The sequence below is a fragment of the Mastigoproctus giganteus genome, chromosome 8 (genome assembly GCF_048544385.1).
Source record: "Mastigoproctus giganteus isolate SK-2022 chromosome 8, ASM4854438v1, whole genome shotgun sequence".
Taxonomy (NCBI): Eukaryota; Metazoa; Arthropoda; class Arachnida; order Uropygi; family Thelyphonidae; genus Mastigoproctus; species Mastigoproctus giganteus.
Genome location: NC_143582.1, coordinates 154142408 through 154169011, shown reverse-complemented (window position 1 = coordinate 154169011; position 26604 = coordinate 154142408). Strand labels below are relative to the sequence as shown.

At 36.0% G+C, this 26604-nt stretch overlaps 1 protein-coding gene across 1 annotated transcript in view; it reads left to right on the top strand.

Annotated features, from left to right (window-relative positions):
- The window catches only part of Sf3a1 (splicing factor 3a subunit 1), a 346050-nt gene that overhangs the window by 161130 nt on the left and 158316 nt on the right, over window positions 1-26604 (top strand). Inside the window, exon 13 of the mRNA XM_090379835.1 lies at window positions 6518-6619. Coding sequence (XP_090235961.1) covers window positions 6518-6619 — 102 coding nt within the window. The remainder of the gene's footprint in view (window positions 1-6517; window positions 6620-26604) is intronic.

The window sequence follows — 26604 nt, the reverse complement described above, 5'->3', positions numbered from 1 at the left end:
AGTTTTGCACACCATTGTATGTGTCAGCTATTATATAATTTCTTAAACTCCGTAATTTACCATGTACTGAGTATATCTCATGTTCTAATCAGAGGCCTTGCTTTGTTGTTGCATTTCCCTTGGTTTTGGCAGCTTGACTCCTGAAGAAAACTCCAAAATTGTCGTAATTGCAACAATAAGTACTTTCACATAACTTATTTCACAATATTTACTTTAATGCATTTTTACTATGGGTTTGACAGATGGTTTCTTAGACTATACTTTACCCCATACTCATAGTCTATATTGTTGTTATCTACATTCCTTATAGTTGCTGGGTTCTTTCGACTATTAATGTAGTAATATAGAGCTATAATCCTTTATATATTTCATTCTCTTTACCACTTCTTTATTTAACATTATATATATTATACAGTAGAACCCGGATAAGAAGTTTTTCAATGGACTGGAGGTTTAGACTTCTTAGAAGGGAAAATGATCTAAGGGTATGAAATATTAACTACACAAATAAAAATGAAAAGATATACATACATAAGTTAAAGATGACTTTTAAGTACTATTTCAGAATTTATAAATATTTTGCTCTGCCTATGGATTACATTTTCAAATTGAGGATTTCTAATTGCTTAACATTCTTTTCATTAAACTCATTACTAAGTTATAAGGATGAGCTCCTTTAGAATTTCAACATACCTTAATTGTTATAATAATTGTGACCTTAAAAGGTCACAATTATAATAAGACACAGCAACAATGTCAATTAACGCTGAAGAGACACAATTTGGCCTTAGTAGCCCTTGTGTCGTTAAACCGAACAACAACACAGCAACAATCCACTAAGTAATTCTAAACTGTTCACAACCATCAGAACTTAATGCTTAACATGGTCTACATATCCAATTATGGATATCAATGAAAACAATTGCAATATGTCACTTCCATTATATCGAAATTTTTCTACTAAAAATATTTTAGCGCTGAAAGCCTCAGACTATGGAAAATTCACTAATTGAACAAGTTAGTGCCAAGCATCATTTTAGTTCGTAGTAAACCACCAAAATAGATGAAATATATCTCATATTGTGAGTGCCTTCACGAATTGCCCTGATATTGCACTACATCCAATAAGCAACGCTTCGCCAATGGAAAAGACAAATGTTACTTATTTTTGGATTCTCGGCAGATACTGTCACCCCTAGATGGTGGTGGTATCTGCCGAGAATAAGTAACATTTGTTTTCTCCATTGGCAAAGCATTGTTTATTGGATGTAGTGCAATATCAGGGCAACTCGTTGTGAAGGCATTTACAATATGAGATATAACAAAAATGATGCCACTTTTGTGGTTTACTATGAACTAAAATGATGCTTGGCACTAACTTATTCGATTATCAGATGTTTATATTGTTTAATATTTTTTAATATTAAAAAAAATAATTTCTGTATTTAAAAAACGTATTAAGTGGGAAAACGTCATTATAATAATACAGTGTATATTCTTTATCACAAACTTTTTATGCAGAAGAACGTTTTACTCATGAAACTTCTTATGTGGGAAAATAATATATTACAATATACAGAATTTAAATTGGGACTTAAGAAACCAAACTTAGTACAGGGGAAAACTTCTTATGTGCGAATTTCTTATCCGGGTTCTACTTTATATATATATATATATATTTATTTATTTATATACACACACTGGTGTTCAAAGAAAGGGCATCACCTCTTAAAATTCTAATTGTCGTCCGAATAACGTAAATATATGGCATTATTTCTTACAGATTGCGTCAGATAAGATTGACACGCGTGGGTGGTGACATAATATTGCATCAGCTGTTACTTTCAGCTATATAAGCACGCTCTGCAAGAGTTGCAGTCATTGCTTGCGTCTGAATGGCGAGTTACGTGCAGTTGACGCCACAAAAAAAAAGTGCTATTGTTGCTTTACGTGAGGAAGGATGTTCTTCCCATCATATTGCTTATAAAGTGTCTTGTAACCAGTCAGCAGTGAGTAGATTTCCTTCCAAACTCAAGAATACTGGTTCTTCTGATAGGAAAAAAGTAACTGGATCCAAACGAGTCTCTTTGCCAAAACAGGACAGTGTTTTGAAGTGCCTTAAAAACTGTAACGCTTCTTCGTCTGAGCAGAAAAGGGAATTGGGAAGAACATACAGGAGTGCTAGCAAGTGCAGTAACAGTCAGAAGAAGCCCCTCCTCACACAAAAAATGAAAAAAGGCCCGATTAATTTGATGTAAGGAGCATGTCAAATGGGCCCCCGAGCAGTGGAAGTCAATTATTTTCTCGAATGAGAAGAAATTCAATCTACATGGCTCTGATGGGAGACAAACAATTTGCCGTACAAGTGAAGAATAACATCCAGACTGTATGGTGTCTACATACAGTGAAATTCCCTACCAGCCAAATGGTATGGGGTTGCATTTCGTAATGTGGAGTAGGTCACCTGCAGCTTATAAAAGGTTCCGTAAATGCCAATGAATATCTGGCTGTATTGGAAGGCAAATTATTGCCAACTGTTAGAGACCATTTCAACCTATCAAGTAACTGCATCTTTCATGACAACTCTGCTCCTCATTGGGCGAAAAGTGTAAGTTTTTTTTTTTTTTTTTTTGGTAGTTGTTGGCGCATCGGCTTCTGTGGCCATAGTGCACCTCCCAAGGTTTTTGCAGTACTTTGATCCAAGCCCGAGGCGGGATTCGAACCCGCGACCTTTGGGTTGCCAGGCAGGCACTTTACCCACCTGGCTAGCCCGGTCGGCTAAAGTGTAAGTAGGCACTTCTGTAGTTACTTTAGCTTCATTTCTGCATTAGAGGTTCAACAGGAATGTGTTTACATTTGTTACAGGTGAAAAAAATGGTTGGAAGAACGTTCCATTACAACCCTTATCTGGCCAGGAAACAGCCCAGACCTGAATCCTATAGAGAACTGTTGGCATTGTGTGGAATCTGCAGTGGCCAGAAAGAAACCAAAGACCCTTCATGAACTTCAGGAAGCCATAGTTCGCATTTGGAACCATGAACTATCAGTTGATTATCTTCAGATATTGATCTTGTTTTCAGAGGCAGTTCAACTAAATATTAGTTTGCACCTGGTGAATTTTTCTTTTTTTTTTTCATTAAAAATGATAAACTGAAGCAAATTGATGCACTTTCTTTGAACACCAGTGCATATATATATTTCTGCAAAATATATTATTGAGCAGGTCCAAGATCCCACAGGAACATCCTGTTAGTCATCAACCATCTTAAAGGGGCCACATAGCCTTAGGTTCACTAGTAGGGCAGCTACTCATAATCCAATATCATAGCCACCATTGCAACACTGCATTTGGAGTGCTATCATTCTTGACATTCACAGACTGTTTTAAAGTCCATGAATGTTAAGAAATGGCAGAAGATGCTATGGTGTGACAAATCTTACTTCATAGTATTTCATTATGTTGGATGTGGATATTGCCCAGAAAGTACTTCATATTGTAGTGTATCATACCAACCATGAAGTTTTATGGAAGTGGCGTGCTGGTGTGGGACTGTTTCATCTGGTTCAGATTTGGTCTGTTTGTGGTAGTGCTCAAACCAATGACGTCCATGGCCTACTTAGGCATTTTGGACAGTTATGATATACATTGTGGCAGTGTATTAAGTGTTTTACTAAAGAGATAAGTCCTGTCATTATCAGCAGAATGATACTCCATGTCATACGGTGTGAGTCATATGAGATTGGTTTCTATATAGTGATTTTGAAACATTGAGCTGGCTAGCTCAGAGCTTGTACAGAACTCATTTGAATACTTGCTGGATAGGGTGACCATATACGTCCGGGTTTCCAAGGACATGTCCTCTTTTTTAAGCTGTCCTCGGATGTCCTCACGGGTTTTTAAAATTTGTCCTCGTTTGTCCTAGTTTTTCTATTTACAACTCGAGATTTACATTCACTTTAAATTTTTACACCCTCTGTATTCATTTAAGCATCACCTATAAGAATGTGACCCAAACAAATTATGGTACATACAGTACGGGTACTTTTCTGTTATATCCACCGTGATTGCGCTATCGTTGGATTTTCATTAAATATCACAGACCACACATGCTGTCATATCTATGTCAATGCAGAGCGTTATAGCTTATGCGACCGCCAATAGATAGCGCAGAAGTTACGGTGGCTATAACAGAAAAGTGCCACAGTATGCACTATTGCAGCAAAAAAGAAAAGAATCACTAAAGGACTTTTGCAATTTTGTAGAGACAGAGTATAAGCAACCTTTATACTATACCAAAACGCGATGGTTATCTCTCTTTCCAGCCATAAATCGCATTTTAGAACTTTATGAAGGGTTTAAATCCTATTTTCTGTCGCTGAAAGATTCACCAGCAATATTGCAAACATTTTTTGAAGATGATATGAATGAGGCATACCTTTCATTTGCTCATTCATTCATGTCAGTCTTTCAAGAAAATATAAAACGTATTGAAAGAGACTGTATTTCAATAATTGAAGTGCGAAAAATCCTTAAGACTGTTTTTCATTTGCTCAAGGAGAGGAAAACCAATAAATTTCTTCCATTAAAAGTGTGCTCAATACTAAAAATTGCAACAGAAAAGGGTAAGGAAAATGAAGTCACACAGTTTAAAGTTCAAATCGATAATTTGTATGGCCGTACTTTAAAATATATTGAATCATAGTTAAAACCATATGAGTTTCAAATCTTAGATATGGATCAATTTGGCAGAAATTCCTTCTTGGGACAATGTTCATTCCTGCTTAGAATATCTTTGTGAGAAGGGAGTCACAGTCGATGATGTAAAACTGTTTGATCAATGGCATAATTTAAAGTTATTCTTGGAAACACAACAAGAAAATGAGAAATGGAATACATTAGCTGCAAATGAGAAATGGGTGATGTTTTTTAAACAATGTAAAACTTCTGAATTAACTTCAAAATTACAACCAATTAAAAATTTAAGCTGTTAAAGGAATATTATTTACTATATATACTATAATATATATTATATATATTACTATAATATATATAATATATATGACATGTGAAGAATTTCACAACCACATAATTAATGAACCAAAAGTTTTAGCAGAAATTTTATCTTCAAGTAAATATTAATTTCAATGAATTATTAAATGTTTTTTTTAAAAGAATACCTATTTAATTTTTATGTCAACAAGATGTATTTTATTTTGCCACTATTTTCTGTTTTTCATCTTTTGCAAAAAAAAAAATTTGTAGTCCTATTTTTGTATTCTTCCTAAAATTAATTTCTTCCTCTGCTATCCTAGTTTTCATAAAAAATATATAGTCACCCTATATATTCTTCAAGGCTGTTCATTAATTTCGTGGTATAAAATTCATGGAAAAAATAAGAAATTGATGAACTACTGCATAAGGAATGTGTTGTTTTGTCAAACTTTAGAATTAAGTTCTGAATTATTAAAAATTATAGTATTTATTCCTTCTATATTCGGTCTTCATTGATGAACATTCAATGACCAAAAGGGAAGAAACCTGTTACAGTTTGAAGTAAATAAAGGCTTATTGTTTACTATACATAATATGAAAAAGAAATGCCAAGAATTTTAAGATCAAATAACTAAACAGCCGAAAATCTTAGAAAATATTAATTTTTTAAAAGTATTAAGTGTATTTTTAAAAGAATGTCTGTTTTATTTTATCAGAAGAAATTTCTATTTTATCAATAAATCATATAACATTCATAATTTTTTGTTAATAAAAAAAGTTTAAAATGTCCTAGTTTTGTCCTCTTTTTAAAAATGGAATGTCCTAGTTTCTCTAAAAAAAATATGGTCACCCTATTGCTGGATAACTTAAGTGCCAGATTAGGCTGCAGAGAAAATGTCCTTTTTCTGGCTATGGCAGCTGCTTTGTAAGAGGATGAAGGTGAATTTAGGCCAGCACCAACTGGAAGTTGTTATTAAGTATTCCCAGTAGGGTTAAGGCTATCATACAGCCCAAAAATAATCATATGTTGCCTTTTGCAACTGCCTGCATATAATTGCTAAGAAGCAGCCTTTTCACTCCATTTTCCATGATATTTTAGGGGGTGTGTGTGTGTATGTGTGTGTACACACACACACACGCACACACACATGATCCCTGACTATGGCCATCCTGCACACAAAGACAAGTTTAAAAACTAAAAAAGAAAATCAGTAATTTTATTTTGACTTATAAGATAATTTGATAATTTTTTCAGTTTCATTATAACCTTTATTTAAAATTACAAGATTTTAGAAGCATATCTTAGATGCTAGCTTTTTTTTTTTGTTTAATACAACCAGACATGTTTCTCATTTGCTTCTTCTTTTTTTTTTTTTTTTTTTTTACTAGTTCCCACAAAATCAACCTTTATTTAAAATTACAAGATTTTAGAAGCATATCTTAGATGCTAGCTTTTTTTTTTTGTTTAATACAACCAGACATGTTTCTCATTTGCTTCTTCTTTTTTTTTTTTTTTTTTACTAGTTCCCACAAAAACAACCCAGCCTACTTCAGAACAATATCTGATTTCTCCAATTACTGGCGAAAAAATTCCAGCTGACAAAATGCAAGAGCATGTACGTATAGGTGAGTTTTCCTCCCCTTATTTTATTTTGTTGTTAAGTATTGGCAAAATGATACAAGGAAGCAAAGTTTATGTAGAATCAGCCTTAAAAAATTGTAAACAAAAATTTCATTTATGTTCCATGTAAGTATAGGATAATTTTTTTTTTACAAAAATTGCTTGTGGGTGGGGAATCCATCACATAAAGATTAAAATAAAATAATAAAAAACATTCTTATATCATGTGAAAATAGATTAAGAATTTTTATTGAGGGAGAAAACCTCATTACTTATTTTTAATGACTAGAGGGCTATATTTCCAGATAGTAATACATCTTGTCTTCAGGTCTGCAATAATCTAGAAAGAATTAATTGTAAACAAGATAAAACTAGAAATGTTCATAAGACAGTGTGTTAATCCTAAATCCTAAACAAAAGAAACAATTTTTACCTTGGATGAACTTAAGTCAATGTGATAATTTATTTGTTTTTTCTGCTTAATTTAATGGAATTAATAACTGCTAATCTCACTTAGCAAATTAATCATTGTTCAAGCTGCGGGCCCTCATGGATCTAAACTTGTTAGTGAGAATTAGAAAACAACTAAGAAACATTACAAGTCAGAAATTGGTTTAGAATATTAAAACAGTTGTAAACTTAATATTAATATTAATATAATCTTACCTTACGATTGTAGACTGTTGAAATCCAGCCAGACTACAGGCATTACCTATTAATATACAGAGTGAGTCAAAATTATGTACAAAATTTAACAATCCTTAATTCACAGATTAGATGACCAATTTGCATTATTTATTTTTTTAGATTGTCTGTAACCCATAAAAAAAAGGAAGGAGAACACCCAATTGAGTTTTGATGAGAGAGATGTGATTTTTAAATTGTAATGGAAATTTGAAAATGTCATAGTAGTTCAGCATGCATGGGAAAGACAGAACAGAACAGGACTGCCTGCTCATCTGACAATAACCCTATGCATTATAAATTTGAGAAATGTGAAACTGTACACAATATCAGTAAGACAAGCAGTTGGAGGAAAAGGATATCCAAAAGCACGAATGCATTTGGATATTCCCCACAAAAGTCAGCAAGATAGCATTTGCAAGAACTGCAAATGAATTAATCAAGTGTTATAAACTTGACCCTGATTACCATGCAATACAAGATGATCCAGTTTGAAGAACACAATTTGAGTGGTATTGTCATAGAAATGGGAGAATCTGCACTTTTTGACGATGCAGTTGTATTATGATAAGTTGAAGCTACATTCAAACTAAATAGACATTTGAATCATCACAGCTGTGTTTACTGAGCCAGTGAAAATCCTCATGTCACCTTGTAGGAAGATGTTAATTTGCTAGAAGTTTTTGTGAGAATCTTCTCTAGTGGGATTAACAGACCTTATTGATTCGGTGGCACTGTATAGGGAAAAGTTAAAATAGTTAAGGAATTATGCACCATTATCAGAAGTATGTTTTCAAATATGATAGTATTTTTTCAACAGGATGGGGGCACCTCCACATTTTCATTCTGCTGTCCATGACTGTCTAGATAGGAAATTTCATGAACAGTGGATAGGTTTCAGGGGGAGTGCTTTTGAATACCCCCCAAGGTCTACAGGCCTTAGTCTCTTAGATTTTTTTATGTGAGAGTACCTGAAAGATAAGGTGTACACTCAAAAACCAAAAACATTGGAGGATCTGTGGCTTGCAATAGAGTAGGAAACAAGCAGAATTTCAGCTGACTTGTGTACTGTTGTATGTAGACGTGTTGAAAAAAGTGTGTGGTGCGCGCCAGTTTGAACATCTTAAATGCATTTTTATTCCCTTTTAAATAAAAGCCAAACACACACAATTCAGCTATTCAGTAAAAAAAAGTATTGAAATTTATTATCAGATTCATGAATTATGGATTGTTATATATATACATAATATGACTTTCCCTGTATATGTTGGTTACTTAGAGCAACATAGAGAAACTCTATGGATATGGGTTAATATACTAGTATTGCTGAAGAGTTTCCTTTATTGGGATATCTTTATTGTTAGGAATTGATCATGACACAGTAAGTTGTGAAGATTACTAATTAACTAAATTTTTGGTTTTGACAAATGGAATTAATATTGGAAAACTCAACATATACAGTCGATTCCGGTTATTTGGGACACATCAGGACTAGTGCATTTTGGCCCGATTAAGCAGCTGCCCCAATTATCCGAAGTTTCACATAAATAATTAAAAATACAATGTACCCCCCCCCCCTTTACAATTAGTTCACTGTACAATCAAATCACGTTATGACGAACTCACCATAGTAAAGTACCATCCACTATACGATGTGTAGTAAGCGCTGGTCATTGTGATCGCATTTGTGAATTGAATTTTAATTATATTAAACAGCGATTCTAATTAGCGAAAATAGGAATATTATCCACAGGCTATAAAAGTAAAGATATATTGAGCACAAATTTACCCTTTATTACCTTACCAATTAAATGATACGTGAAATTCGGAAGAATATATGTGATAATCGGAATAATTAATACATACTGTAATATGTACATACTAACTAAGCTAGTTGACATTTCTGTTCACTGACATTTGTGGGTGGGGGTTAAAATTTAAAACAGTAAAAAGATAAGCAATCAATAACAAAAAACACAGCACACACAAATTGCAAGTAATATAACACGCGCAAGTGAGAACGGAGTAACAAATTACGAAGCTTTAAAAATAGGAATGAAGAGAAGATTCTGAAAATTTTTTTTTTTATATGATTGAAGATTCCATAGAAGTGTAAACACATTTTGCCATAATAACCCACAGAAATCCAGCTGTCGGTATTACCGCAAATTCAATAAGATCGAGTTTACTATCCGTTTATGATAGATTGCACTAACTGAAAGCCCAATAAACAGGACTGCTAATTGTTTTTATTGTTTTATGGTTGGGACTTCCAGAAATCCGACCGAACTACGTGATATGGTCGGAGACAATCGTAGGGTAATCTCCAGTGCTGCGGTCTCCTGCCCCGATTAAACAGCATTTTGTCCCAATTAAGCGAAGTAAACCCTGGCTATTTTCTTGATTGGGTTCTGTTTTTTAAGATTTGTCCCAAATAAACGGCTGCCCCGATTAACCGGTGGCCCAAATAACCGGAATCCACTGTATATAAAATTTCAGAAGTATATACACAAGGTTTTCTGTGTATTGTAAATTCCAAAAATGGTAAATCATTTGTGATTTGTAAGTGATTTTTTTCTTATGAGCTGTGAGAAATGTGATGTAATCACACATTTGCACACAAATAAGCATAACGATAGCATGTAGTACATAGAAAGAAATGCAAAAATAGATGTTGCATTTCATGGTGACAGTGATGTCATACATGTTGAATGTTTATAAAACTTGTCATATAATATAATCATCTTCTGAGTTGTGCAGACTGTGCAGTGCATTGTTCAGAAATATATTTCCAGATAGTGAATGCAGATGCGGAAGGACAAAACAATAGGCATTGTTAGTGAAATAGCACAGATAGAGAAAGAAGAGAGTGATTTTTTTTTTTTTTTTTTTATGAAAACCCCAAACACGAAAGGTATCAAAACCTATAGTACTTAGTACCGTGCATGGGTTGAAGGAGAAGTATGGGGAGAGGGGGATGCCGGAAACTTTGCTCTAGAGACTAAACATGGGTTTCACCACTTCAAGCCTCCAATAAGCAAAGTGGTGGTATTTCACCGGTTGATGAAAGTCATCTACCACCTTGAGAAATGAGTTATTTTCAATTGGTATGGATGGCAGTAATCAAAGTGATTCCAAGCTATATGCTATCTGGTAGATACTCTGTAAAAAAAAAATATCAAAAGCAGCTTGCTCTCAGTGCCAGCATTGGAAGGCGACTATACAGAACACAATATTGGACATCATCTTAACAACCTGAAACATTTGGGAGTTCTTAAAAAAAACTGTGACACTTAATTTACATATTATAATAAGCCTAAAAATGGGAGTGGCATGACTGTTACAACCGGAGATTGAACACTTTGTGCTGTTCTTGTCATCTCAATAATTAATTTTTGGTCTGAAAAGGGTGCTAGCATGCTTCTGTGAAGGTGGATAAATACTTAGTAGACACTCTCTACTATCTAGAGAGTAGTGCTAAAAGGAAAGGTGGTCTTAAACAATTTCAACTGATGCATGTTACTGAAGTAAAAAAGATTTTGAAGCGTGTGTTTGTGTTCGTTAACTTTGGTTAATTGCGTAACTAGACTGGTAGAATAGTGGTAACCTTTGCTAAGTGTGTTTAAAGATGAGGTTAGAAGTGGTGAGAAAAGCAGCAAGCACTTTTCAGAATTACTAAATTAAAAAGTACAATAAGCAATCACCAGAGTAGCATTGATATTCAAATTCAATTCATGATCCAAAAACATTGAAAGAGGACAAATTGATGAACTCAAGAAAAAGAACATTTGAAATGCAAACTTCTGATAAAAGCAATCTTAAAGGCCACGCAAGCTTGGACTGTTTAGGATTGCTAGCAATGTTATCCAGTCTAGCAGAGTTATCCTTACTTGTGCCATCTGTTTGTTTCCTCTCTTCTTCTGACTCAAAGTGTTTCGCTTGTTTCTTTTAGATGTTATGTCATTGAAAATCCAAACACAGTTCTTTGTTTCAACATATGTCACATCTGTGTATTGAGGTCATTAACCCTAGATGTGTTGAAGAATCTTGTGCAAATTTATTTTACTTACGGTTTTCTTCCACTTCTATTTTGGAGGAAATTGATTACCATAACAGACTAAATGATAGATATGTCTGACTTATTCATAGGCATTTATATTGCTAAGGTTATGGAGAGGCTAAAATAAGAAGAAAATTCTGTTCTTTTGCTCAATGAGGAGGTACTTTTATGCTGTGCATGGTGCACAAGTTTTCCTTGAAAAATTATGTTCTTATAAATGCCAAGTAGCACTCGGCATTTATAAGAACAATTGGCAGTGCATCATTTTCAAATTTGAAATCTTTTGTGCTATGTTTCTAGTACTTCTTATTGCTGTTAAAGATAAACACGCTTCTTGATTAGACCGGGGTTCGAGCCCGTCACCACCAAATACGGAGGATGCGGAAAGGTCAAGGAATGACCACTGCATATCCCGGAGCAATATGGCCTTAGTTGCTAATGCTCCTAAAAACCAAATAACAAACAAACAAACATTGTCAGTATGAGAACCTACTAGATGCTATTAAGAAAGAATTGATGTATATTGATATTTGGAGAACTGACAAATGCACAAGGAAGCGTGAAATATAACAAATTATCATCATGCCTGGCACATTAACAATTCTTTATAGTAATTCTGAGTGTGAGAGTATATTCAGCCTGGTTAGAAAACAAAAAACCAAGTTCAAATCTAGTTCTGCTGAAGCTATGGAAATTCTCCTGATATCTAAGCCTAGACACAACAAAATCTTGACACAACATTACTGGAGAAATGTTTCTACAACAGTATCTTTCTTGAAACAATCAAAATCAGTTTATGTCTTATAAAATATCCAAACAGAAATCCACAGGCAGAAAAATTTTAAGTAAGCTATTGTTTAAAAGCATGCTTTGCTGATAAACAATCATGAAACTGCTTTTTAATATAAAATGTGTATTTTGCTAGTGAAATTTAATTTCTAGTGCATCATGGACTGTAAAAAAAAAAAAAACTCCCACTTTTTTCAGAAAATCTCCTGCTTGATATCCAGCTTTTTGAAAATTAAAAGTTAGCTGCTTATCTCATCATAACGATACAAGCACCAGTTCCAAGATGCTAACTTTTCGACTGTTTTTTCTGAACTGTCCCATATTCACTGTTTCACCACATGAGAAAAATTTATACTTAACAATATCATGTGGGTCAAAAAATATAATAACCATGATCTTCACATTTGATCAAAGAGATAGTAATTTGGGTGGGGGGGGGTAAGATGGGATACCATGAAAAAAAAAAAGTTCTGTATTAAGAGATTGGATGTTTGTTTCCAGGTAATAGCCATACACCCATGATTCATTATGAGTGTGTGATATGACTGGGAACAAAGGCATGTGATTGTAATAATGATGGAATAGACAGTGTGGATCAGCAGCTGAACCTTGACAAAGGTATGACATATGAGAACTCACCACTATGTAATGCTCACTGAGGATGTGAGGCACAAACGTAGCTGAAACTCATCACATTTCTAAATCTTATAAAAAAAAAACATGGGCACCACCCCAACAGCACCATTTCAAGGCTTGTTGGCCTATTATCGGTGGGTGGGCAGGCAGGTACCCTAGTGATGCAAACGTCATCACAGTTGCGAAGTTAATTCCACAATATGAGAGGTACCAAATGGTGAAAAGCATCATTTTCTGAAAATGATAATGTATTCAAAGACTAAATGCACTAATTTGGCATCTCTCGTATTGTTGAATTAACTTCGCAACTGGGATGGCATGTTTGCATTACTAGGGTACCTGCCCACCCACCGATGATAGGCCAACAAGCCTTGAAATTGTGCCATCTGGATGGTGGTGCCCACTGAGAATAAGTAACAGTAGTCTTCTCTATTGGAGAAGCATTATTTATTCAAAGTTGTGCAATACCTGTATCTTGTTGTGAAGGTAGCCACAATATGAGATATAATTAAAACGATGCATTTGCACTACGTACGTAGTTTAATTTTATGGGTTAACTATGGTGTATCTACACTGATATTATATAGTTAATTTAAACCCATATAGAATTATGCCTTGTGCATTTTGTCTTTGAATAACTCAATTATAGAATGAAATTAATTAATTAAAATAGATAGAATTAGTATTTGGAAAAACCTGCCTAAAGTATGTTACAAAATTTCCGACAGATGAACCTTGTGACAGGACAAAAGAGTGATTTGACCTTAAATTCTTGCATGACTAATACTAGGGTATGAAGGAAGATAACTACCCAAAGCTTGATGAGGGCTTTTTGCTTGTACTGTCTTCAAAGGGCAAGTGAACATGTGCCGAGGCCGTATTTATAAGACTCTGGCACTTTCCATTGTAGTATTTCAAAGCACAGTGGGGGGTTGGTTAAATAAGTGAATGGAAGAGAAGGTAGATAGAAGGAAAATTCCCACCCCCCTCGTATTTCACCAATAGTTTGGGAATTCAAAAATTTAGATATTTAGCACAGCCTGAAGGTTTTATGGAGGAAAAGATGTGTAGGTTTCCACAAAAATATATACAGGGTGTCTCAAAAATATTGGTACAAACTTTTAGGGGAGGTAGATAACATCTAAAGGAATGTGAATCGCATAGGAACCCATAACTGGAAATGTCGTGGGAAAGTAGTAGCAGAGGCACAACAAGCAGAAATGACACAAGACAGTAATTAGTGGCAAACATTTATTTGACATAATATTAACAGTGGAGTACGAGATGGATGCATTTCATGATGTTACAACAGATGCTCGAAGGTTCCACCATGAGATGCAGCATGGATTGGTGGACACGGTCGAACACACCTGGAGTTTCTTTGACAGTAGCAGCAGCAGCGCAGACGAGTCCTGCCACGAGATCCATTTCCGTCTCCACAGGCGATTCATACACGATAGATTTGAGGGCCCCCACAGAAAGAAATCAAGGCTCGATAAATCAGGTGAGCATGGGGGCCAGGCAACGGGTGCACCACGGCCAATCCATCGATGCCAAAAACGCCTGTTCAAATGGTCACGAACACACCTTCCATAATGAGCAGAAACGTCTCACATTTGCTGGAACATCAGATAACCCTGGTAGAACTTGTTCAAGAAAGATCCGATATTTAGCAGAGTTCATGCAGGATGGTAACAGGTATGGGTCGACTAAGCAGTCACCGACCATACCTGCCCACACATTTATTGCGAAGCGATGTTGTGCCGCATGGGGGCGCACACCGTATGGGTTGTCGTGAGCCCACACATGAGCATTGTGCTGATTGAATGAGCCTTCCCGAGTGAAATAAGCCTCATCCGTCAACAAAACATAGGCTGGAAAATTCAAGTCTTGTTGAACACTTTCTTGGAGAAACCAGTGCGCAAAAGCCACACGTGCAGGATGATCTTGGGGGAGCAGTAACTGAACCCTTTGGAGATGAAAGGGGTGTGAGGAATCGTCGTGCCAGACACGCTCTACACTGCAACGAGACACTCCTAAGGCAGAGGCAAAGGCACATGTGCTGGTAGTAGGATTATTCTGGATGGCATTCAACACACTCTCTTTCATGGCGGGAGTTTGCGTCGAACATGGTCTGCCTACGCTACTCCTGTTACCTTTAAATGACCCATAATCGCACAAATTTTGATGCACATGCGCAAACAAACGGTGGTCTGGTACATGTCTGTCTGGGAAGCGTTCTCCATAAATTCGTTGAGCGGCTCGTCCATTTCCCTCTGCTAATCCATACATTAGGTGCATGTCTGCCAGCTCGCAGTTCATATATCGATGCATGCTCTTCGTGCGGCGACTACTGCTTGTGAATGAGTAAACCAGAAATTTTCCCTCTTGCGAACTGATGAACAGCGCCGTGTACTGACTTACGGTGACATTTCCGGTTATGGGTTCCCATGCGATTCACATTCCTTTAGATGTTACTTACCTCCCCTAAACATTTGTACCAATATTTTTGAGACACCCTGTATATACAGGAACTCCCCGACTTATGTGAGGGTTGCGTTCCGCGGAACGCTACGTAAGTCATGGAATTTCCCCATGCTTGTGCAACACTCGCTGAATTGATTGAATCAAAAAAGAAATGTTGGACAAACATGTAAATAGAATTATTTATTGTATTTATTCAATTTTGTATCACATGCGCAGGAAAAATTATAAAAGCGTGCAATTTAAAAAAAAATTTCAAAATTATAAAATTACAAAAAAAGAGGGGAGACAGGCATAATGTCAGTAAGTTTTGCTCTCGAGCATCGTTGCCAGAATCGACGTCTTCAGCTGATAAGTACGCCGCTGCGGAGGTTGAGAGCTGTGGAGATTTAGAAGCTGCTCAACATTGTGAAAGAACATATTAATGGATGCCTGAATGGTGGGTTTTTCTTTTCATCATAGATTTCTTTGAAGCAAGCAAGCATGTCATTCACCCCTTTGTTAACTTTCAAGAATCGTTTGTCAGGATCCATCTTCTCAAACCTCGCCATTGCCGATGCAATTTCACGAAATGCCATTGCCATCTCTCTGGTGATGAAGCATCTCGGCTCCTCATTTGGTTCATCTTGAACTTTGTAAGCATTTTCTTCTTTCGCTATCGCTGCTTGCAAGTCAATAAGTTATTCGTTAGATAATTCCTTCTCTTCTTCATCTATTAACTCCTCCATGTCTTTGGCATCAACCTCCAACTGAAGTAGCTCTGTGCCATTAAACTCTCATGAAGTAGCTATGCAACCTTTACAATCTTATCTGTAACTGCTCCAAATGATTTGTCTTTTTCAAATCCTTCAAAGCCTTTTACGTGCTGTGGGCATATTTTCTCCCATGTGCCATTTAAACAACTTTTAGTAATTTCCACCCAGGCCTTATTAATGTTTAAGATGGCGTAGTAAATATTATAAGATTTCCAAAAGTCTCTTAACGTAAAATTTTTCTCACCGTCTACTGCAGACAATGCCTGAGCAAATGTTGTGTTAATAGTATGCTTTTAAATTCGAAATAATACCCTGATCCATAGGTTGGATGAGTGAAGTTGTGTTTGGCGGTAGAAATATGACTCATGTTCGAATTGAAATCATCTAGATGCGTAGGATGTCAAGAAGCATTATCTAATAGAATCAAAATCTTGAAAGGAATGTCGTTGTCTTTACAATATCTTTCAACCTCGGGAATGAAGCAGCATTTAAACCAATCCTCAAAGAGATATTGTTATCCATGCTCTCTGGTTCGATCAGAAATCCACGAGTAGGGTGGCTTTATTGATGCCCTTAATGCACGAGGATTTCCAGAATGGTACACAAGTAGTGGTTTTAATCTGTAATCTCCCACTGCATTAGCCCCAAGCAAGAGCGTGGCCCTATCTTTTGTCGCTTTGAAACCTGGCATTGTGTTTTTCTCTTTGGCAATGTATGTTCAATCTGGCATTTTTTTTCCAATACAGAGCAGTCTCGTCAACGTTAAAAATTTGCTGCGTTGAATAGCCGCCTTCATCAATAATTTTTTTCAGTGCATCACAAAATTTCTGCAGCTGCAGAATTAGCACTGGCGACTTCACCGCATACTTTAACATTGGGGAAACCAGTGCGATGCTTGAACCTATTAAACCACCCGTTGCTTGCCACGAACTTGGGTTGGGATTCGCCATACTTATCCTTAATATTTTTATAAATACTTGTTGCTTTTGCTTGAATGGTCATTAGACTCAGGGGCACTCGCTTCTGAATCTGATTTTCCATCCATATTATTAACAGCTGTTCCATCTTCAATATAGCACCTGAACGCTGTTTTGTGGTCACTGTTGATCTTAAGTGCATTGATCCTTTGATGTGTTCTTTTATATGCGCACTGTCCTTTAAAATAGTATTCTCTGTTGAAGCAGCGAGACCTAATTCCCATGCAATAGATGACACACTTTGTCATGCTTCTTAATCATTTTCATCTTCATTTCTAAATCAGTTTTGTTTCGTTTCCTAGACCTGCCACCACTTGCACTTTCCATTGATCCTTTTCCTTTCACCGGTGTAATACGTAAATAGGAATGAAGAGAAGTTTCTGAAAATTTGTATTTTATATGATTGAAGATTTCAGTGAATGGGTAACACATTTCACCATAATAGCGTAGTAAAGACCTACAGAATTGCAGTTATCAGTATTATTGCAAATGCAATAAGATCGAGTTTACTGCCTGTTTATAATTATATGCATGAACAGAAAAGCCCAATAAACTGGAAAGTGCAAATGGTTTTTATTGTTTTATGGTCGTAACCTCCAGAAACATGCTTTAGAAAATTATCACAAAGCCGTTCAAAACCGATTCTTATAACTGGAACGTATGATAACAACGAAAGGGTAGTGCAATTTCGATTATAAATATGACCTTTTAGAGAGATAAATAGCTTAGTAATATAGAGAAATTTTCAACTTCCAAGGACTTAGAATAAATTACAAAAAAAAAAAAGGGAAAAAAAAAGCAATGTGTTATTGGGTTCACATTCTGATATTTTCACGATACCTCCATTTATTCCTGCGGGATGCAAAATACGTTTCCACAATTTTTTTAAGTTTGCACAGGCCGAGAAAAACTTACGTAAAGTCGAATTTCTGTAAGGCAAGTATTGTGTAAGTCGGGGAGTTCCTGTAGTATATATACAATCACAGTCTGGAGAGCATGGAAATCTGGGTGCCTGACTACCGTCCCCATTAGTAGAGGTCCTGGATGGGGGGGGGGTTGCTATGTTTTGTTGCTAAATCTAAACTTATAGGATATTTGTTTACGATCCTACTCCTCATAAATTATTACAGGTCTATGTATGTTTATTGATCTTATTGCTAGAGTCTCACTGGTTTCTAATTTAAATTTTGTGTCTTGTTTGCCCTGTGCCTGTGGCTATCATCTCAGAACAAATTTTTTCTGTCCACTCTATTTTTTCTTTATTTTTTAAAGCTACCTTTAAACTACTTTTATGCTTTTGTATTCTCATATGTAACGAAGCTCTTGTGCTGCCTATATATGAAATATAGGATATGATGGGTTAAAATCTGGAGTTGAAGTGGAAAGTTAAAAATAAAATAAAATCAATTTGATATGACAGATGCACCTGAGTGCAAAGTAGCAGCAAAGGATGCATAAATGTGTGTATATATATATATATATATATATATATATATATATATATATGTATGTATTAATAAATGTGAAAGTTGGAAGTGAAGATGTGAGTAAAAGTTACACAAGATGCCAAAGCTAGAAGGAAAAGGAAAGCAGAAATATGAGCCAAATGTAGATGTTAAAAGGGAAAAAGAATGTGAATATCCTGTAAGTTATGATGAATTAGGTAAAATTATAGGCTGAATTGTCAAGCCAGTTCGAGGAGTGACAAATAAATAAAAGCTACCATGAGATAAGGGTGGATAAATTTGGCTGTGTTCAAAAGGGGAGATAGAGCAAACAAACTGATTTAATAATAATAATAAATAAAAATATGCAATAAAGTCTGATGTTGGCCAAAGTAAATATTAATACATGATCAGGTATTAGAAAACAGGCGTTGTGCGTTGGATTGCATTATATTATCAAAGTTTCTTGTGAAGACCGACCAACTAACTGGTTAAAATAAAAATGATATATAAATAAGATAAAACAGCAATAAAATAAGATAAAAGCATTAAAATACATAGTAGCTTTCGAAGCGAAGTGCCTCTTCATCAGCTAGTCTGTGAATGGGGTGGGCGCCTCCGTAGCCAGGTGGGCAGGAGCAGCAGTGCATAGCACACGCTTCTTGATTAGACTGGTGTTCGAGCCCTTGCCCACCAAATACGGAGGATGCGGAAAGATCAGGAAATTACCACCGCATATCCCTGGAACAATATGGCCTTAGTTGCTAATGCTCCTAAAAACCTAACAATAACAATCCTGTGAATGGTATACTTCAGTATATATTGACAAGTCAGCTGGGTATGATCATGTATCACAATTCTGGTGTCGGTGAAGCAGAATTATGTACACGTGATGATTGCCAGTGCTCATCGCACTGCAATACAGTACATTTTATAATAGGGTGTAAGTGTACTCCCCTCGTCTGATTCATAGTACTATTATTGGTGGCCAGTGTTGCCAACTCTTAATAATATTTCCCGCTAGCCGCATACTCAAAATCCGCTATTTTTAGCACTTGACCCGCCAAATTTTTTAAATTTTCATTTGTTTGTACTTTGTAGTGAATAAAAACAAACAAACAAATAGTATATATAAATAGTTATTTATTTTTCTGTTTTTAATATAAAATCAATATCTAAACATCTAAATTAATTTCGAAATTCAATACCTCCTCATCATATGCTTCTTGTGTACCTATTTTGCGAAGCACTTCTTCAGGTAAAACATAATTTTTACAACACTTTTCAACTCTTTTGAGCCCGTATCGTACTGATAAGATTGCATTAACCGTGCCAACACTCATTCTGTTGCGTGTTTTGTTTTTTACTAGATTTAAGTTGCTGAATATTCTTTCCACATCTGCATTGGATAATGGCAAAATTAAAATACCCAATGCAAATTCGCTAATTTCTTTAAATGGATTTTTACCGCTTGCATCTCGATATTTCGAAACTTCTGACCAAAACTTCATTGTATTGTTGATGTTTTCCCATTTAACGAGAGTAATGTTTATATACTGTTGCTCATTTTTTTTCAATTTCTACTTCAGACAATTTTAAATTTTGTAATAAATTTATCAGTGTTTCTTTTTGTTGCTTTAACATATTGTTAACTGAGATTAATGACATTTTTTCTAATTCTTTTATGTTGTCCGGAAGGCGTTGTTTTAATTGTTGATACAAATCAATCAAGAAATTACGGCATCTCTCTCTTATTGCCATTTCATCCGTTGTTGTTGTGATAAGTTTATTCATTATTAATTCATTTATTTTTCTTTCAAATTGGTAACCTAAATATGGCTTAGGGTCTAAATAATTATTAATGTCCTCTTCTATCTTTTCAATATGTGTATTTGGTAAAAACATTTGATTGGCAATCATCGACAATAGCATGTTTAAATCATGTAGTAATAATGTAGGATCGGCAGTATTTGATTCAAAAGATTTGTTTACTCTTTGTACTTCAGATAGGATAGGTTTTAAAATAAAAGATATGCTAAATTACTTTCATCTTTGAACATTGAATAAAGAAGTTCTGCAGTATAACATTTGTCGGTCAAACGAGTTATTTCAAAATGGGCTTTTAATTCAATATACTGTTCTAAAATTCTTGTTATAGCAACTTCAATGGATAACCACCTTGTTTGACACGAATGCACTATCTTTTTCGGATCTGCACCATCGTTTATGGCACTATAAATATTTGAATTGATTTTGTCGGCTGGTGGATTTACTAAACGCACGATTTTGCATTGCACGAGGGTTTCTAGGAATACAACTATCGTGCTATACGTGGACTGACTATACTAAGATATTATTACACAGTGGTTATTAGAAATAATTATTACTTATTACTCTTATTACTTATTGCTCTGTGGTTATTAGAAACGTTGAAAGAGATGTCGGTAATTCGGATCGCATTTCTTGGAAGCCAAACAAATACGACGAAGAAAAATTATCCAATGCCATTCCTTCGCTGTTTCAAAAAAAGGCGTCATTAGAATTTTTTTTCCACATTTTTAGATTTGATTCAACAATTTAAAGCCATGACCCAATGATCAGGTCGTTTGACCGCGAGCGTAACTACGTAAAATTGTTGGGGTTCTCCTCAGGGAAATCCAGAATAATATAAAACCGATTCTTCGCCTTATAAAAAAAAAAAAAACTATGAAATATGATATCCCTACTATTTCAATTATGAATTATTTTTATTGTTAATTAATTGAACAATTAATTTAATATTTCTTAATATAAATGTTACATTGCCAAAATACATAAAATGCTAAACATTTATACTCTTCCCGCTAAAAAATCCGCTATCCGCTATTTCATATTTTTATCCGCTAAACCTTGAGCAATTCCGCTAAATCTAGCGGGAAAACCGCTAAAATGGCAACACTGTTGGTGGCTATGTGTAGTGCTTCAAGCCAATGAGCGCTGGCAGTAATCACATCAGTAGTCGACAATTTCAATATCCCATTGGGGATCAAGATTGTGCTGCTGAACCCAATAATGTTCTGGATCCTTTTTTTTTGCTGCTGTTTTTCGTATTCATCAATATTCCAATAGAAAACCTTGTTTTTTTTTTTTTTTTTTGTTTATGAAGCAATGTTTTATCTATAAAATTAAAAATCTGCTTGCTTAATATGCTTTTCTGGTACCTTCAACTTTTTTTTTTTTTTTTTTTTTTTTGCATGCTTTTAAAAGGATTTCATTAACTTAAACTAAACATCTTTTTTTTTTAATTTTTGATAAGTTTTTATGGGAATATACAATATACAGTGAAACTTCCCTTTAACGGACAGCCATGGGGAACGAAAATGTGTCCATTAGAGAGAAGTGTCCGCTAACAAGAAGTCTGAGGGAGAAAAAAAAAAAAAAAAAAATCGCTAAACATTTAATGTAAAATTAAATTAAAATATATACAGATTTTGAACAATATTTTTGTAAATAATATACATACAATTGTGCTATGCATATTATGACTTTATCTTAAGAAAAATACATACAGTAATCACTTATTTTCTTCTGCACCTTCCGGCTGATAATTTTGTTTTCAACATTTGTTTGCAGTGAAGAAACCATCGAAAGTCCTTCAGTATCTTCTTCAGCGGCGAAAAACATTTTTAAACGATTGATTTGTACGAGCGCTTCTATTTTCATCGGTGGTTCGTCGTTAATATGTTCTTCGACAGAATGACCTCCTTCCATTTCTTCATCCTCATGGGGAACTTGTTGAAAAATATCGATGATAATGTCATTGATATCTAGAGCGCCATCTTCTGTAGTGAGGTTTGAGTCTATATCTTTGTAGCCAGGATCACTTGTAGCGGAAGTATCGTACATTATCAATAGATGTTGAAGTTCTTGTTCTTCTTGGTGCACCACATTGCTGTTCACAACTTAAATTTTTGCGTTTGAGAAGCCAGACTTTACAAAACAGTTCACGACAGTTTGTTTTCTAATTGTGTTTACTGAAGAGGAAATCCATTGAATCGCATCTAGGATGCTGATTTTCTTTGCAAGGTCACTCGCACATGCTACATTGTTCATGTTTGCAATGAGATGTCTTAAAACACGTTTTCTGTAGTGAAGTTTAAAATTTTTTATTATCCCTTGATCCAAGGGCTGACACTCTGCAGATGTATTTGGTGGCAGAAAAACGATTTGAATGTTGGACAATTCAATGTGCGGGTGAGATGCAGCATTATCTATGAAAAGAATAATTTTTTTGTTTTGACGAATCATGTTTTGGTTAAAGTGACTTATCCATTCGCTCATGATATCTCGTGTCATCCACGCTTTTTTATTAGACTTCCAGTCAACATTCAAAAGATTCAACTTTATGCCCTTGAAACAACGAGGATTTTGTGGTTTTCCTATAACAAGAGGTTGTTCAAACTCTCCCAGCTTATTTGTACACAATAGTACAGTCAAGCGTTCCTTAGAAATTTTTCCGCCCTGGCACTTTTCGTTTTTTAGACTCATTGTTTTTTCAGGAAGAGCTTTAAAAAACAACTCTGTTTCGTCACAGTTGTAAATACCCTTAGCTTCAAAATCACGACATAAATCTTCCAATTTGACGGTCCACTCTGTTACAAGACACGATAGGAGGGAGTATATGATGAGAGCCTTGTCGATCAATTCGGCCCTGGAAAGATTGTGCAAGGCTCAAGGGGTAGAATTTTTTTCAGCCTGGACTGTACTTGTTAACAGGAGAGATTGCTTCTACAGGAATGAGATACACTTAAATAGAAAGGGTGCAAGAATATTTGCTGATGCTATCGAGGCAGTGTTAGGTGGTTCGGAAAACTGTTAGCTTGGGGGGAGACAAAGACCAGTAGATTGACAGTAGCCACTGGCAGAGGTGAAAGAGATTCTTGCACTGCTTCTATTAGAATGAGCAGAAGCCTGAAAAACAAGATGCATGGTATTTCAGAGACTGCTGGGAGCCATTGCGGTACAAGTAAACGCATGGGTTGTGTTAGGGTAGCTAAGAATAGAAACAGGTGCAGGTATACTTGCGTGTACACCAATGCTAGGAGTTTAGTAAATAAATTTGATGAATTTGAGGTATTGCTCAAAACATCAAAGGCAGATATTGTTGGGATATCAGAGACGTGGTGTCACACAGATATAAGGGATGCAGAACTGCAATTTGGGGAGTACAACGTCTACAGAAAGGATAGACAGGATAGGAAGGGGGGAGGGGTTATGCTATTAGTTAAGAAACACATAAAAACCAAGGAAGTGAAGCCAGTCGCCATCGCTGGACAGTGCAGTGTTGAGTCAGTTTGGTGTGACATAAGCATTGGGAGATCAAAATTGAGAGTAGGAGTGTGCAATAGGCCTAATGACTCTGAGGAGTATAATAAGGAACTGTACAGGGAAAGAGAGTGGGCCAGTAAATCAGAGAGTCTTATAATGGGAGATTTTAATTTCCCAGATATTGACTGGAATTTGGGGGCTGGTTACTCACACACTAGCAGGACTTTTGTGGATTTATTGGATGATTGTTTTCTACATCAGCATGTTCGGGAGGCAACTAGAGGGAGTAATACTCTTGATTTGATTATTAGCAGTGATTCTTCATGCATTAAGAATCTGCAGATAAATGAACCACTGGGTGGCAGTGATCACAGTGTGCTGAAGTGGGATTTACTCAAAGAGGTAACTACCATTAGGGGTAAAGGGAAGGGTTATTGCTTCCGTAAAGGCGACTACGATGGACTGAGACAGTATTTAAATTCTATACAGTGGGACCAACTGATGATGTTACCAACAGCAAATTCAAAATGGGAAGCATTCAAAGAACTTATCTTGGAAGCTACTAGGCTTTACATACCAACTAAGAAATATTGTTCAAGGTTTAGGCCAAAATGGATGTCAGATGAACTAATGAGGCATATGGCAGAGAAGAAAAATGCATGGGATACTTACAAATTAACACATGACACAGAAGCCTATGATAGATACAAGTTGATATGCAACCAAGTTACAAAGGAGGTTAGGCAGGTGAAGGCAGATTACGAGAAATCCTTGGCAAGGGATGCAAAGAAAAACAGCAAAGAGTTCTTTACTTATGTAAACTCTAGAAGGAAGGGGATGAATCAGATTTGTCCACTTGATATTGATGGGTCAACTGTTGATGATCCTGCTCAGGTAGCTAACAAACTAAATGAATATTTTGCATCGACATTCACACATGAGGAATTATTCAGCAAGGGGAATGCCAGAGATGTATTCAACTCTAGCAGTAAGCTACAGAATCTTGAAATAACTGGGAGTAAAGTGGAGGAGAAACTGTTGAAGATAAACACAAGAAAGGCACACGGGGTGGATGGGATCTATCCAGTTATATTAAAGGAGGCAGCAAAGGAAGTAAGCAAACCCTTCGCCATAATTATGAGAGCTTCCTTGGACTCAGGGGAGGTACCTATTGACTGGAAATCATTCCAGTCAATAGGTACCTCCCCTGAGTCCAATAGAATGTGACCCCAATTCACAAAGGAGGATCAAAGGCTGACACAAGTAATTATAGACCTGTGAGCTTAACTTCTGTTCCAGGAAAATTAATGGAGGCACTGGTTAAAGAAGCACTGCAGGATCATTTAGACAAGACTTCAGTTATAGCTCGGACACAGCATGGTTTTGTTAAGGGGAAGTCTTGCCTGACCAATTTGATTGGATATTATGATGCAGTCACAAAAGAACTGGATGCAGGGAATAGCTTTGATATTATATACTTGGATCTTAGAAAGGCTTTTGATACTGTTGCACATGGAAGACTGCTACACAAATTGGAGCAGTGTGACATTGGAGGCAAATTGCTGCTATGGATAAAGGGGTGGTTGAGGGGGAGAAGACAGAGAGTGGTAATCAATGGACACTGCTCATCGTGGACTAATGTTATTAGTGGAGTCCCTCAGGACTCAGTGTTGGGTCCATTATTGTTTTCTGTATTTATAAATGATATTGATGATGGTATATCAAGCTTAATGTCCAAGTTTGCAGACGATACAAAGGTTGGCAGGGTTGTCAAGGACACTACTGACACTATGCTGCTGCAACAGGATCTGGAAAGGTTGAGCAGATGGGCTGAGAGGTGGCAAATGAAGTTTAACATTGACAAATGTAAAGTACTACACATGGGAAACAGCAACCCCAGAGCAACGTATCAACTCTGTGGTACTACACTGACAGTGGTAGAGAATGAAAGGGACTTGGGGGTGGTTGTGCAGGCAGATATGAAGTTCTCTGAGCAATGCAGACGGGCTGCAAGAGTAGCTCATGGAGTATTGTTAATGATATACAAGAATTTTTCCAGCAGGGATAAGGAGGTGATTATTCCATTGTATAAGGCGATGGTCAGGCCACACCTAGAGTACTGTATACAGGTCTGGAGGCCTCATTTCAAGAAGGATGTAGAGCTGCTGGAACGAGTACAGAGAAGGGCAACAAGATTAGTGAATGGAACAAAGGGGTGCTCTTACGAAGAAAGGCTTAAGTTTTGCAAATTACAGTTCTGGAGACTAGGCACCAGCGAGGTGATCTGATAGAGGTGTATAAAGCCTTGAATGGTTTAAGCATGCTCAATGCTGATGGGATTCTTCCTCTAGCTCAGAAAAATCACCTGAGAGGGCATAAATTCAAATTGAGGAAAGACAGATGTAGGATAGACGTGCGGAAATTTGCCTTTAGCCAGCGGGTGGTTGGTTGGTGGAACAGACTTCCATCCCTTGTGGTATGGAAGGTTGATAGCCTAAATAAGTTTAAGGCTCAGCTGGACAGGTATTTTGAACAAACAGAGGGGTGAAGTGGAAGTGGGTTTTTTTTTTTTTTTTTGGCTGATGCTGCATAAGCTTGCTTTCTTGCATCAAATGCCTCTACTAATGCTAATGCTAACCCCAGTATCAACAGATCCACTTTCACCACTTACGGTTTTCCAAGAAATTTTATGCCGAGTTTTGAACTTGTCTAGCCATCCCACAGAAGCTTTGAACTCATTTACTCCCATAGATTTCACAACCTCCAAAGCCTTTTCCCTAATAATAGGCCCATTAATGGGAATTTTTTTAGCATGTTCACGACAAAACCACTCATACGTAACATTGTCAATTT